A 13,537-nucleotide genomic window follows, 5' to 3' on the forward strand; every position below is an offset into this window, starting at 1 on the left:
GGAAATACTATCACAACTAATTATGAGTATGAATTAAATAGTTTTAATAGTGCCGTAAATATTTAGCCACATAATCAGTTTTTCCTTAGGAAAAATTCCTAGAAGTGAAATTATTGTGTCAAAGAGTATAAACTTTATTTAAGTTATTAATGTATTTTACTTGGGTTTTTTATCAACTGTACTCTTAAGGACTCTCAAATCTTCTAGCCATCATTAAGTATTATTGCTTTTTTTATTCTTTACCAATTTGTTAGAGAAAAATATTTTACTTTTTATAGAAACTGCATTTTTAAGTTACATATCAGAAAAAAATCTAATTTTAAAATAAATTGGGGCAAGTGTATGTTTTAAATTCATCAGGTACAGCTAGCATGCAGTTCATTAAGCCATTGCAGTCCATTATAAAATACTGATGGGTTTTAAACATAGGAAGGTAGTTATGTGAGGAAGCTAGTTATGTGTTACTGAAGTCTTTGATGCAGTTTTGTTTTGTTTTTCTCATTTAACTTTTAGAACTATTCTTTATCAGCCTGGGACTCAAAAAGTTAAATACCTGTTCTGATTTATATATTCATATCTGTGTGAACTCTAATGTACTAATCATACACTATGGTGTATGGAAGATTGAAACATTTTATTATGCAATGTAGCCTAGTAATTAAGAACTTGGAGCCTGGCTCTTGCATTTTTAACTCTTCTTTGGTGCCACCTTCTCAGTTCAAGTGTCCTTATACCAATAGAAAAAAACCTTCCTTAATCTATGACTCTTTCTCATATTGTTACAAACAGTATACAATAATGGTTAAATCACTCACTCTGGAGCCAGACATGTCAGGTTTATAGTCTAGCACCACTCAATAAATATGTAATTGGTTGTTACTTAATCTGTTTTTTGCTTCAGTTTCCTCATTTGTAAGATGTAGGTAACTTAAGTTATATAAAATATTTCAAACAGTGCTTTTTAAGTGCTTTATAAATGTTAGCAATGATTATTATTCTTAAAAGATCTGTGCCAACTACCTAGACATTTAAAAAGCTTCCTTAGTTTGATGGGTGGCCCCAGGTGGCTCAGCAGTTTAGCACCACCTCCAGCCCAGGGCTTGATCCTGGAGACCCGGGATCGAGTCCCACGTCAGGCTCCCTGCATGGAACCTGTTTCTCTCTCTGCCTGTGTCTCTCTGCCTCTGTGTGTGTCTCTCAGTAATAAAATAAATAAAATCTTAAAAAAAAAAAAAACTTTCTTAGTTCGAGAGGAGGACAATGGTTATCCTCTTCATTATTATAAGAGATGTAGAAATATGTGCATAGTGGAAGGTTTCTAGCTCTTACTTTATGACCTGTTGACTTAGGTTGTACAACATCTTGGCCCTGCAACTGATTTTTATAAGAAACTGGCTTTAGATTGCTCAGGGCAGCAGACTGCAGTGGATCTGTTCCTTTTAAGTTCACAGTATTCTGATCTTGCTTCTCTAGGTAAGGAGATATCCTCATGTTTATCCGTTTACATAAATGTTTTTAGCATACAGTCAAATCTAAACTCTTTATTAAGAGTTCTCAATATTTGGGGGGTAAAAAGCATGTGAATTATATAGATAATATATGTGAAAATGACCAGTAAATCGTAAAGCACTATACACATCTAAAATGCTATTAGTATTTAAATCTAATTCCTTTATCATTCTGCTTAATAATAAACCTTACCATATATACACGTATATGTGTTTTCTCAGATTTCTATATTATCCTTATTTTGACAGCTTAGATTTTCTCATTGTGACAGTTTTTTTCATGACATACACTCTACTTTTGTTGGACAAGTAAGATATTACTGGATGTTATTACAAGACATTATAGAATATTGTTTCTGTAGCTAATATTTTTTCTATTTCTCTCTGAAGCTTGCATGTCCAAGTACTCTGCAGGGTGCATTTATTATTATCCGTCTTTCCACTTTACTCACAATCCTTCACAAGCAGAAAAGTTACAAAAAGACCTAAAACGGTATCTCACAAGAAAAATTGGATTTGAAGCTGTTATGAGAATAAGGTGTACTAAAGGTATGAAATTATAAAGATTATGCTTTATATTATATAATATATAACATTATATATATATATGTAAGCTGTTTTTAAAATATATAGTTATTGAATAATCATTGCCCAATTCTTTAAGTAATTTAAATTAATGAGCAAAAGTAATGTTTGCTTTATTAGGAAGAACCTAAGAGAAAGCCATAGTGGAGGTGATTTTAGAATGGTAGGGAAGATAGTAAAGGAAAATTGTCTGATAAATGAACTTTGCCTCATATTCATTCAGTTAGTCTTCAGTTTACCTCAGTTCTATGTGAATGTTTGCTGGAGGGAATTTCCTCCCTAATTTTAAGTCTTAAGCGAGTTGTACAGTACCCATCATTTGTTTTATTTTATATATTAGATCTTCGTCTGACTTCAGATCACATAGAGAAAATATAAGATCAGTTATCAATACAAGCTAAATGTCTGCTTTCTCTTTTATATAACCTGCATTTTTTTTTCTGAATTGGTATTTTAGAACCTCTCTTAACATCCCAGTTCTACTCCCCAGTTATCCTTTTGATTCAAAATCATAGACAGTTTTTACCTTAAAAAGTAGCTTTAGCCCGAGGTAAAGATACTTTCATCTTTTATAACAAATTTTCTCTTCCATATAGGTCTTTCAATGCACACTTTTCATGGAAACTTCTTTGTCCGTTCCACTGATTTGTTATCCCTTGCCAACATCAATCCTGATGCTGGATTTGCAGTACAATTGTCAATCGAAGAAAATTTGACAGATACTTCCTTAGTGTGCTTTCAGACAGCCCTATTATATACATCAAGCAAAGGTAATATTAATAGATATGAAATGTAATTAGCAATAGTTTTCCCTTCCTTTTATATGCTAGGGGAAATGGGGAGAAAGAATGAACCAAAATAGTGGGAGATACATGGAATTTGCATTAGTTAATCAAATATATATGTTCTGTTTTTTTTGTTTTTCTTAACTCATTTTTTAATCTTTAATACTGTTTTTGACTCGTTGAAGTCCTGTATTCTCAGGATCATATGTGTCTGGTAAACTTATGCCAAATCCAGCTATGCCATCTTAGCATTTTTTTTTTTTTTGCCCCATGAAATAAAAAATTTTTACATAGCATATAAGGCCCACATTAGTTATTTGACAGCCAGGTTTTCTGACATTTTACTCTGTTGAATATAATTTAGAATGTTTGATATTAAAATAAAAACCAGAACCTAATGTTCAACATATATAAAATATAGTATATGTTCATGGTCTACAGATTTAGAAAGTGTTTTGATTTTCTTTAAAACATATTACTTGTAAAGCATTTGTTTTTACATTTCAGAGTCCTCCTAGTGATTTAATCCAATCAAAATAGTAATTTGAATGTTTTGACCTGTTTGCTTTATTTCTCCCTTGGCCCAATGTGTTTTGCAATGACGTTGATTCATTATTTCATATAGGTGAGCGAAGAATTAGAGTGCACACGCTCTGTTTGCCAGTAGTGAGTTCACTGGCAGATGTATACGCAGGAGTGGATGTACAGGCTGCCATCTGCCTTCTGGCAAACATGGGTGAGTAAAAATGTGAAAGAACAGGTGAAATATATTTTTCTATCCTAAAAACTGAAACCAGGGCATTTCTTAACCCTAGAAATTCCTTACTTAGAAAGTATATGTGTTTTACATTTTCATTTACAGCAGTGTGAATTGAACTATTCTTATATTTCTTACTAATTCATTAGTTTAAAAATCTTCTGGGGGATTCATAATCAGTAAAAACCGGTAACAACCCAAATGTCCTTCAGCTGGTAAATGTATGAACAAACTTTGGTATATCCATATGATGGAAATGAAACTCACTAATAAAAAGAAATGAATTATTGAGATATGAATAGATATGGATGACTCTCAAAGACATGCTAAATGAAAGGAGCTAAGCTTCAGAAAGACTATATACATACATTCATATGACATTCTGGACAAGGGAAAATTATAGGGATGAAGAACAAACAGATCATTGATTATGAGGGTTAAAGATAGTGGGAAAATTTTACCATAAAGGGGCAACACCAGTGGATATTTTGGGGGTAATGGAACTGTTGTGTATTTTGATTGTGTTAGTGATTATATGGCTGTGTGTTTGACATATGATCACTGTACAGTTATACCCCAAAACATAAATTCTATTGTATGTAAGCTAAAAAAAAGAATAGGGGAATCAATGTAACACTGACTATTTTATTTTCAATGAATTTTCCTTTGGGGCATGAAATGAGCCTTATTTTTCATGTAGTCTTAGAGAAAAATGGTCCTTATTACTCATTTTGGGAAAAATTATTATAGCATTTACTAAATTATCCTAGTTTTTTATTATTTTATATCTATATTTCAAATTCAGTATATTATAGCGTTGTTTTTCAATATAACTTTATTTTTTAATACTTGGGCACAAAAAAAAATACTTGGGCACATCTGTAGGTTATTGCTAGTTTAATAAAATACGTACTTAGAAGAAAATAAGTCTCACACTGATAGCTGGCTCTTCAGTGTCTGTGTGAGAGCCTATGTTCAATTGCCCTCTTTTTTGTTGTTGTTGACCTAGAAATGCTTTGACAAAGATTTCAGAGCATCACAGGGATAACTCAGATTGCAGAACTTAAATTGTTTATGAAAAAAAATGATACTTTATACATGTGACTTCTACTGGAGCTTTCTCAGATGTAAATGGTTGATATACATTCTCTAATATCAGTAGCAATTCTTTTTAGAGTTAGAGAGACCAAGACAAAAAAGATCCAAAACAGCCTAAATCTATTCTGATTGTGAGAATTATTCAGGTTTATTTCACAAAAATTGTATAATCAGCAGACACTTGCAAAGTGAAGGGGCAGGTGAAATGTATTTTTCTATCCTAAAAACAGAATTTTTGTTGGCTTCTTATATAATGCATGTAAATTTTACCCCTTATCACATTCATTGGAATCTAGTAATTAAAACACATTTTCATTTTGATTGCTTTCTAGCTGTTGATCGATCCATCTCATCAAGCTTATCAGATGCAAGAGATGCCTTAGTGAATGCTGTGGTGGATTCATTATCTGCATATGGCTCAACAGTCTCAAATTTACAGCACTCTGCACTGATAGCACCCAGCTCCCTCAAGCTCTTTCCTCTCTATGTTTTGGCCCTTCTCAAACAGGTAGCTCTCTGTACACTGTCAAATTTCATAAAGTCTTCTAAAACTCAAGGCATAGATGAAGAAATGAAATCCAAGTTCCCTGGGATTTTTAATATTTAACTAGATAATTTTGCAGCTGAGCATTGGAAAAGTTCTGAAAAAAGATCAGTGGAAAATTAAAGTATATAAAAACATGACTCTCATGAAGCCATATGTTCTCACTCTTTAATATGTGGGAGCAGCTTGAATAATGTGCTTATAGCACACTTTTAGTTTATATGTGCTTCTGGAAAGAGACTCTAAGGAAAGGATTTTTTGTCCATCAGATATCTTTCCAAGTCTCAGGCACTGTAATAGTTGTTATATATGCATTGTCTTATTTAATCCTTACAGCAGCCTAGAAAAGCATTTTTTTCTCTGTTTTTCTTGTAATGATAATAAAGCTTTCAGAAGCTAAGTAACTAGTTCCCCTATCTATGTATTGAATGTCAGAGCTAAGAATTTAATCCAAGTCTGTTTTGAAGGCCATGGTTTTTCCATGACTGTGGTGGTATATGTATTTGTTTTGATGTTTGTCTATATTTATGGTTTTTATTTTAAAAATATGTGGGTTTTTTTTCTTTGTAGAAAGCATTTAGAACCGGTACAAGCACACGCCTGGATGATCGTGTATATGCCATGTGTCAGATAAAGTGTCAGCCACTTGTTCATCTAATGAAAATGATTCATCCCAACTTGTACAGGATAGACAGATTGACAGATGAGGTATAATTTTTTGTGTGTGTTTGAAATTTTTAAATTTAAATGTATTTGAATGTCTTAATTCTATAGCTAAGGTGCTAATATATTAGTAACAATTTTTTTTATATTTAATTTATTTATCATGAGAGACAGAGAGAGAGGCAGAAACATAGAGAGACAAACAGGTTCCATGCAGGGAGCCTGATGCGAGACTCGATCCTGGGACCCCAGGATCACGCCCTGGGCCAAAAGCAGGTGCTTAACCGCAGAGCCACCCAGGCATCCCCCTAGTAACAATTTTTTTACGTCTGCTTTTCCCTTATGGTAGTAATACATTAAATAAGGATACTACCTATGGATTTGGTTGAACAATAAGGCTATCAGATACTATCTATGGTCATTTACTGAGTTTTCAAAAATATGGGAAGTAATTCACCTTGCGGATTTGGTTATAATATTACAAAGCTAAGTTGTAGAATGGCCACTTCCATGTATATTTTATAGAGATTGTTCTTTATATGATTGAAGTACAATTTTTTTTGTTTTGTTTTTAAAGATTTTATTTATTTATTTGAGAAAGCATGAGTCAGGGGAAAGTTGTGGGGGAGGCAGACTCGCCCCTGAGTAGGGACCCCAACATAGGCCTTGATCCAGAACTTTGGAATCAAGACCTGAATCATAGGCAGAAGCTTAACCAACCGAGCCACTCAGGCGCCCTGGTTTTTTTGTTTTTGTTTTTGTTTTCAATTCCAGTGTCATTAATGTATAGTGTTATATGTTAGTTTCAGCTGTATAATAAGGTGGTTCAGTAAATCTATGCATTACTCAGTGCTCATAGTGATAAATATACTCTTGATCCCCTTCACCCACTCCTAACTCACATCCCCTCTAGTAACCACCAGTTCTCTTTAGTTTAGAGTCTGGGTTTTTTTTTAGTTTTTCTCTTTTCTTTTCTTTCTTTTCTTTTCTTTTCTTTTCTTTTCTTTTCTTTTCTTTTCCTTTCCTTTCTTTTCTTTTTTCTTTTCTTTTCTTTTCTTTTCTTTCTTTCTTTCTTTCTTTCTTTCTTTCTTTCTTTTTGTTCATTTGTTTCTTAAATTCCACATATGAGTGAAATCATACAGTATTTATTAATCTTTCTGACTTAACCTCACTTAGAATTATGCCATTTATTTATTTATTTTTGTTTTTAGAATTATACCATTTAGATCCATCCATGATGTGGCAAGGTTTCATTCTTTCTTATGATTGAGTAATATCCCATTGTGTGTGTGTGTGTGTGTGTGTGTGTGTACACACACACACCACTTTTTCTTTATCCATTCATCTGTTGATGGATATTTGGATGGCTTCCATACTTTGGCTATTTTAAATAATACTCCAATAAACATAGGGATGCATATATATTTTTGAATTTGTGTTTTTGTATTCTTTGGGTAAATACACAATAGTGGAATTACTGAATCATATGGTAATTCTATTTTTAATTTTTTGAGGACATCTCCATACAGTTTTCCCCAATGGCTGTACCAGTTTGCATTCCCACCAAGTGTAAGAGGGTTCCATTTTTCTCCATATCCTTGCCAACATTTGTTGTTTCTTATGTTTTTTATTTTAGCCATACTGACAGGTATGAGGTGATACCTCACTGTGGTTTTGATTTGCATTCCCTGATGACAAGTGCTGTTGAGCATCTTTTCATGTGTCAGTTAGCCATCTGGGTATCTTTGAAGAAATGTCTGTTCATATCCTCTGCCCATTTTTAAATTGAATTATTTGGGTTTTTTGTTGTTGAATTATATAAGTTCTTTATATATTTTGGATATTAAACCTTATTGGATATATCATTTGCAAATATCTTTTCCCATTCAGTAGGTTATTTTTTTTGTTTTGTTGATTGTCTCTTTTGCTGTGCAGAAGATTTTTATTTTGATGTAGCCCCAATGGTTTACTTATGCTTTCATTTCCCTCACCCTATGAGACCTATCTAGAAAACTGTTGCTATGGCCATTGTCAGGGAAATTACTGCCTGTGCTCTCTTCTAGGATTTTTACAGTTTCAAATCACACATTTAGGTTCTTAATCCATTCTGAGTTTACTTTTGTGTACAGTATATGAAAGTAGTTCAGTTTCATTCTTTTACATGTTGCTGTCCAGTTTTCTCAACACCATTTGTTAAGGAGCCTATCCTTTTCCCATTGCATGTTCTTATCTCCTTTGTCAAAGATTAATTGACCAAATAATTATGAGTTTATTTCTGGGCTCTTTATTCCTTTCCAATGATATATGTGTCTCTTGTGCCAGTACCATAATGCTTTTTATTACTGTGTCTTTGTAGTATATCTCAAATCTGGGATTGTGATACCTCTAGTTTTGTTCTTTTTTCAAGATTGCTTTGGCTTTTGGGGGTCTTTTGTAGTTCACATACATTTTAAGATTGTAGTTCATATACATTTTAAGATTATCTGTTCTATTTCTGTGAAAAATACTGTTGCTATTTTGATAGGGATTGCATCAAATCTGCAGATCACTTTGGGTAGTATGGACATTTTAACAATTTGTTCTCCCAATCCAGGAGTATGGAACATCTTCTATTTGTGTCATTTTCAGTTGATTCCATCAGTCTTTTATAGTTTTCAGAGTACTGGTCTTTCACAGCTTTAGTTAAGTTGTTCCTAGGTATTATTTTGTGTGTTATAAATGGAAATGTTTTCTTAATTTCTCTTTCTGTTACTTCATTATTAGTATATAGAAATGCTATGGGTTTCTGCATATTGATTTTGTGTCCTGCAAGCTTACCAAATTCGTTTATCAGTTCTAGAATTTTTTGATGGAATCTCCAGTGTTTTCTATGGAGAGTATCATGTCATCTGCAAATAGTGAAAGTTTTACTTCTTCCTTATACCAATTTGGGTGCCTTTTATTTTTGTTATTGCCATCTGATTGCTGTGGCTAGGACTTCCAGTACTATGTTTTGTTTTGTTTTGTTTTTTAATATTTTATTTATTTATTCATGAGAGACAGAGAGAGAGAGCGAGAGAGAGAGAGAGGCAGAGACACAGGCAGGGGGAGAAGAAGGCTCCATTCAGGGAGCCCGACATGGGACTCGATCCCGGGTCTCCAGGATCACGCCCTGGGCCGAAGGCAGCGCTAAACCGGTGAGCCACCCGGGCTGCCCTTCTAGTACTATGTTGAATAAAAGTGGTGAGAGTGGACATCCTTGTCTTGTTCCTGATCTTAGGGGAAAAACTCTCCGTTTTTTACCATTAAGTATGTGTTAGTTGTGAATTTTTCATATATGGCCTTTATTATGTTGAGGTATGTTCCTTCTGATCCAAGTGCAATTTTTTATATATATATATATATATATATATATATATATATTTTTTTTTTTTTTTAAAGAATTTGTCTATTTATTCATAGAGACACAGAGAGAGAGGCAGAGGAACAGGCAGAGGGAGAAGCAGGCCCCCTACAGGAAGACCGACATGGGACTCGATCCCGGGTCTCCAGGATCACACCCCAGGCTGCTGGCAGCGCTAAACCGCCATGCCACCAGGGCTGCCCCCAAGTGCAATTTTGATTGTACTATAAACCAAATCTGGTGTCCAACAGTTATTTTTAATATGCAAATATGTAGTGTCTTTTCTTCCTTGCATTAAAACTCTACTCTTTGGAATCTTCTGTATTTTGTTACTCGAGAAATGTAAAAATGGAGCTTGCTTTGCAGCAGATTTAATAGTCATACTTTTAACATATCAGATCCCAGAAAGGAAGGAAGTGGACAGATCATTTTACATATTCATGGTTTTATCTTTGTTTTTTAAAGATTTCATTTATTTATTCTAGAGAGAGAGCGGGGGGAGGGCAGAGGGAGAGAGAGAATCTCGAGCAGAGGCCCCATCATGTTTTTATCTTTGTGATTTGAATACATTTGAGTGTCTTGATGCTACAGCCAACGTGGTAAAGTATTACCAGTAATTTTTTGCATCTTACAAAATTCTCAAGTGTCATTTTTCAGTATTTCATAAAGAGCTTGTAGCCTTTGTGTTCCAGACTATGATGATAGTTACACAAACTCATTCCATCTCTCTCTCTTTTTTTTCAGGGTGCAATACACGTTAATGACAGGGTTGTACCTCAGCCACCTCTTCAAAAATTGTCCGCAGAAAAACTGACAAGAGAAGGTGCTTTCCTTATGGACTGTGGCTCTGTAAGCACCCTCTACTGTTAAAGTTCAACACTGTTCCAGCTGGCAAAAGGAGCAACACGTACAGGGTCCAGCTTTATTATCATAGATCAGGCAGTGAAAGATAGAATTAGGAATTGAGAGGCAATAAACTGGTACCTGGCACAAGAGATCAATTGATTTTAGACTTTTCTAGTTGGATATACTTTTATTATCATAGTTACTTATTATTATGGATTATGTATGCTTGATAGAAAAGTAAAGAGATAAATTCTGTCTTTAAGGATTTTATCATCTAGAATCATAAATTTCAAAGGTACCACAGGAGTCCATCAATTTCAACTTCTATGCATTTTCTGAAATGGCCATTAATGATTAGGAGTTCAGGCAAAGTCACTGGGCGGGATCATGGTGAAGGGTTTCACAGTGGTCAAGATGGCTTCATAAATGCTACCTTATGAGCAAGTAAAGGGCGGGTGAGGGAGAGCCTATTAGTTAAAATACACAGACAGCAATCAAACAAGTGGATAGGAGATAGAGCAAGTCAGTCAGTTATCCTGGCTAACGTACTACCTTTCTATTGGGGAAAAAAGTAAGGAAGGAAGGTGGTAAAATGTATTTTGTGGGAAGTCTTGAAATTTAAGCTAAGAAGATGTGAACCACTTTAGATTCCTGGATACAGATTCCAAATGTACCAATTAGGGCTTCCTAGTTGGAAATTAGTGATAACCCCCTTCCTACTTTAGTTGAGATAGTATACTTTACCTCTTTTATGCTTGATAATTTTGAGAAAATTGGCTGTAATAGGTTCCTGATTAGGGAGTCTTAATATTTTATTGTTTGTTTTTTTTTTCATTTTAGGTTTTTTATATTTGGATTGGAAAAAGCTGTGACAATAACTTCATAGAGGATGTACTTGGGTATCCTAATTTTGCATCAATACCACAGAAAATGGTCAGTGGCTCTTATAGTTTTAAGGTTTTGTATGCTAAAATTTTTAGTGAGATAAAATTCACATACATTTCACCACTTTAATTATCATAAAGTATATGTATAACTGATTAGTTTTTACTGTATTCACAATTGATACAATAATCACCAGTATCTTAATTTCAGAGCATTTCTATCCCCCCAAAAAGAAATTTGTATTCCAAATTCTCCCCTCCTGCTTTCCCTTAGCAACCACTAATCTACCTTCTATCTCTATGGATTTGCCTGTTCTGGACATTTCATATAAATGGAATCACATGTGGCCTTTTGTGTTTGCTTTCTTTCACTTCTCACAATGTTTTCAAAGTTCATCCATATTGTTGTATGTATGAATACTTCATTCTTTTTTTATGACTAAATAATAATTGTACCATTATGCTACATTTTTTAAAAAGATTTTATTTATTCATGAGAGACACAGAGATAGAGAGGCAGAGACACAGGCATAGAGAGAAGCAGGCTCCACGCAAGGAGTCCCATGTGGGACTCGATCTCAGGACTCCAGGATCATGCTCTGGGCCAAAGGCAGGCACTCAGCAGCTGTGGCACCCAGACATCCCTATGCTACATTTTTTTTTTCCTATGCTACATTTTTAAATCCAGTCCTTCATTCATGGACGTTTGGATTGCTTTCACTTTGGGGCTATTATAAATAGTACTAGTATGAACAGTTTATGTGCAGGTGTTTGTGTGAACTTATGTTTTCAGTTCTCTTGGGTATAAACCTAGGAGTAGAATTGTTAGGTCATATGGTAAACTCGGTTTAATTTTTTGAGGAACTGCCAGCCTGTTTTCCAACAACTTTAACTTCTGATTTAAATTATTTTGCTGATAATGAACATAATTTTTTCAGTGGGCCTTTATTGTATGTATATTAACCAATATCAAAGAAACAGGATTCTAAAAATAATTCTATATTTCATTAATAGGAACAGCCTACATTAACCAATACCAAAGAAATAGGATTCTGAAAATAATTCTATATTTCATTAATAGGAAAGGCCTAATTTATCACTGGATATTGTTAAATATGTCCTTCCTCCTGAAATAATTTAAAGTCAGTATAACTTTTATCACATTCTGCTGTTATTTGTTTTTTTAATTTTACATATTAATTCCAGAGTTCACTTTTAAGATTCAGCAAATTAAGTTAATAAGGAAAAGTTTGAAAAGAGGCAAGAATGTGAGCAAACGAGAAAAAAACATATGAAAAATAAGTTCTAGGGCAGCCCCGGTGGCCCAGGGGTTTAGCGTCGCCTTCAGCCTGGGGTATGATCCTGGAGACCTGGGATCGAGTCCCATGTCGGGCTCCCTGCGTGAAGCCTGCTTCTCCCTCTGCCTGTGTCTCTGCCTCTCTCTTTCTCTGTGTCTGTCATGAATAAATAAAATCTTAAAAAAATAAGTTCTAAATAAAATAGTAAACTAGTTTAGAAGCTGTAGTTATTAACATTTCTATGTAGTAAAATAAATAAAGCCAAAAGACACAACAAAATCAGGAGGTTATCTGAAGCTCAGGACTGAAAAAGGGCTAATTTTTCTAGTATAAAAAGTTGTCTTACAAATCTTTAAGAAAAAGACACCCTGGTCCCCTCAGAAAAAAAAGGAAAAGAAAACTGGGCAAAGGATTTGAATAGGCAATTTGCAGAAGAGAAGTATAGTAGTAGCTATATGAAACAATGTTCAGCCTCACTCACAATTAAGAAAACAAAATAAAATAACAGTAAATAAAGCTTTTCTGTTCAAATTTTTTTTTTTTGCATACTCTATGTAGTTTACTATTAATTTGGCTTTGGAAACTTCATTGTAAATAAATATACAAAAATACGTATTTATATTATATAACATATTTATTAAATTTACAAAGTATAGGGATCCCTGGGTGGCACAGCGGTTTGGCGCCAGCCTTTGGCCCGGGGCGCGATCCTGGAGACCTGGGATCGAATCCCACGTCGGGCTCCCGGTGCATGGAGCCTGCTTCTCCCTCTGCCTGTGTCTCTGCCTCTCTCTCTCTCTCTCTCTCTCTCTCTCTGTGTGTGTGACTATCATAAATAAATAAAAATTTTAGAAAAATTTACAAAGTATATTTATAAAAATATATAAGAATAGACTTTTATAGATCTTTTAAAAATAATCTCCCATATAGTTTTTAAATATATTTACACATGTTCTTTAAAATTCCTCACCTTTAAATTTTTTTTTTATTTTGATTCCAGGTAATTAACATACAGTGTTATATTAGTTCCAAGTATACAGTATAATGATTAAACACTTCCATACATCACCTGGTGCTCACCGTGACAAGTACACTCCTTCATCCCCGTCACCTATTTAACCCAACCCCCCACTGTCCTCCCCTCTGGTAACCATTAGATTGTTCTCTGTAGTTGAGTCTCTTTCTTG

General features: G+C 34.0%; 1 protein-coding gene across 2 annotated transcripts in view; it reads left to right on the plus strand.

The window, feature by feature from the left end:
* Positions 1-13,537, plus strand: part of SEC24B (SEC24 homolog B, COPII coat complex component) — a 94,732-nt gene that overhangs the window by 78,701 nt on the left and 2,494 nt on the right. For both annotated transcript variants that reach the window (XM_072810589.1, XM_072810590.1), the window contains 8 exons: positions 1,350-1,473; positions 1,899-2,057; positions 2,690-2,863; positions 3,504-3,614; positions 5,066-5,241; positions 5,848-5,985; positions 10,067-10,171; positions 11,009-11,101. In XM_072810589.1, the coding sequence (XP_072666690.1) occupies positions 1,350-1,473; positions 1,899-2,057; positions 2,690-2,863; positions 3,504-3,614; positions 5,066-5,241; positions 5,848-5,985; positions 10,067-10,171; positions 11,009-11,101 (1,080 nt within the window). The remainder of the gene's footprint in view (positions 1-1,349; positions 1,474-1,898; positions 2,058-2,689; positions 2,864-3,503; positions 3,615-5,065; positions 5,242-5,847; positions 5,986-10,066; positions 10,172-11,008; positions 11,102-13,537) is intronic.

The sequence above is a fragment of the Canis lupus genome, chromosome 33 (assembly GCF_048164855.1).
Source record: "Canis lupus baileyi chromosome 33, mCanLup2.hap1, whole genome shotgun sequence".
Lineage (NCBI taxonomy): Eukaryota > Metazoa > Chordata > Mammalia > Carnivora > Canidae > Canis > Canis lupus.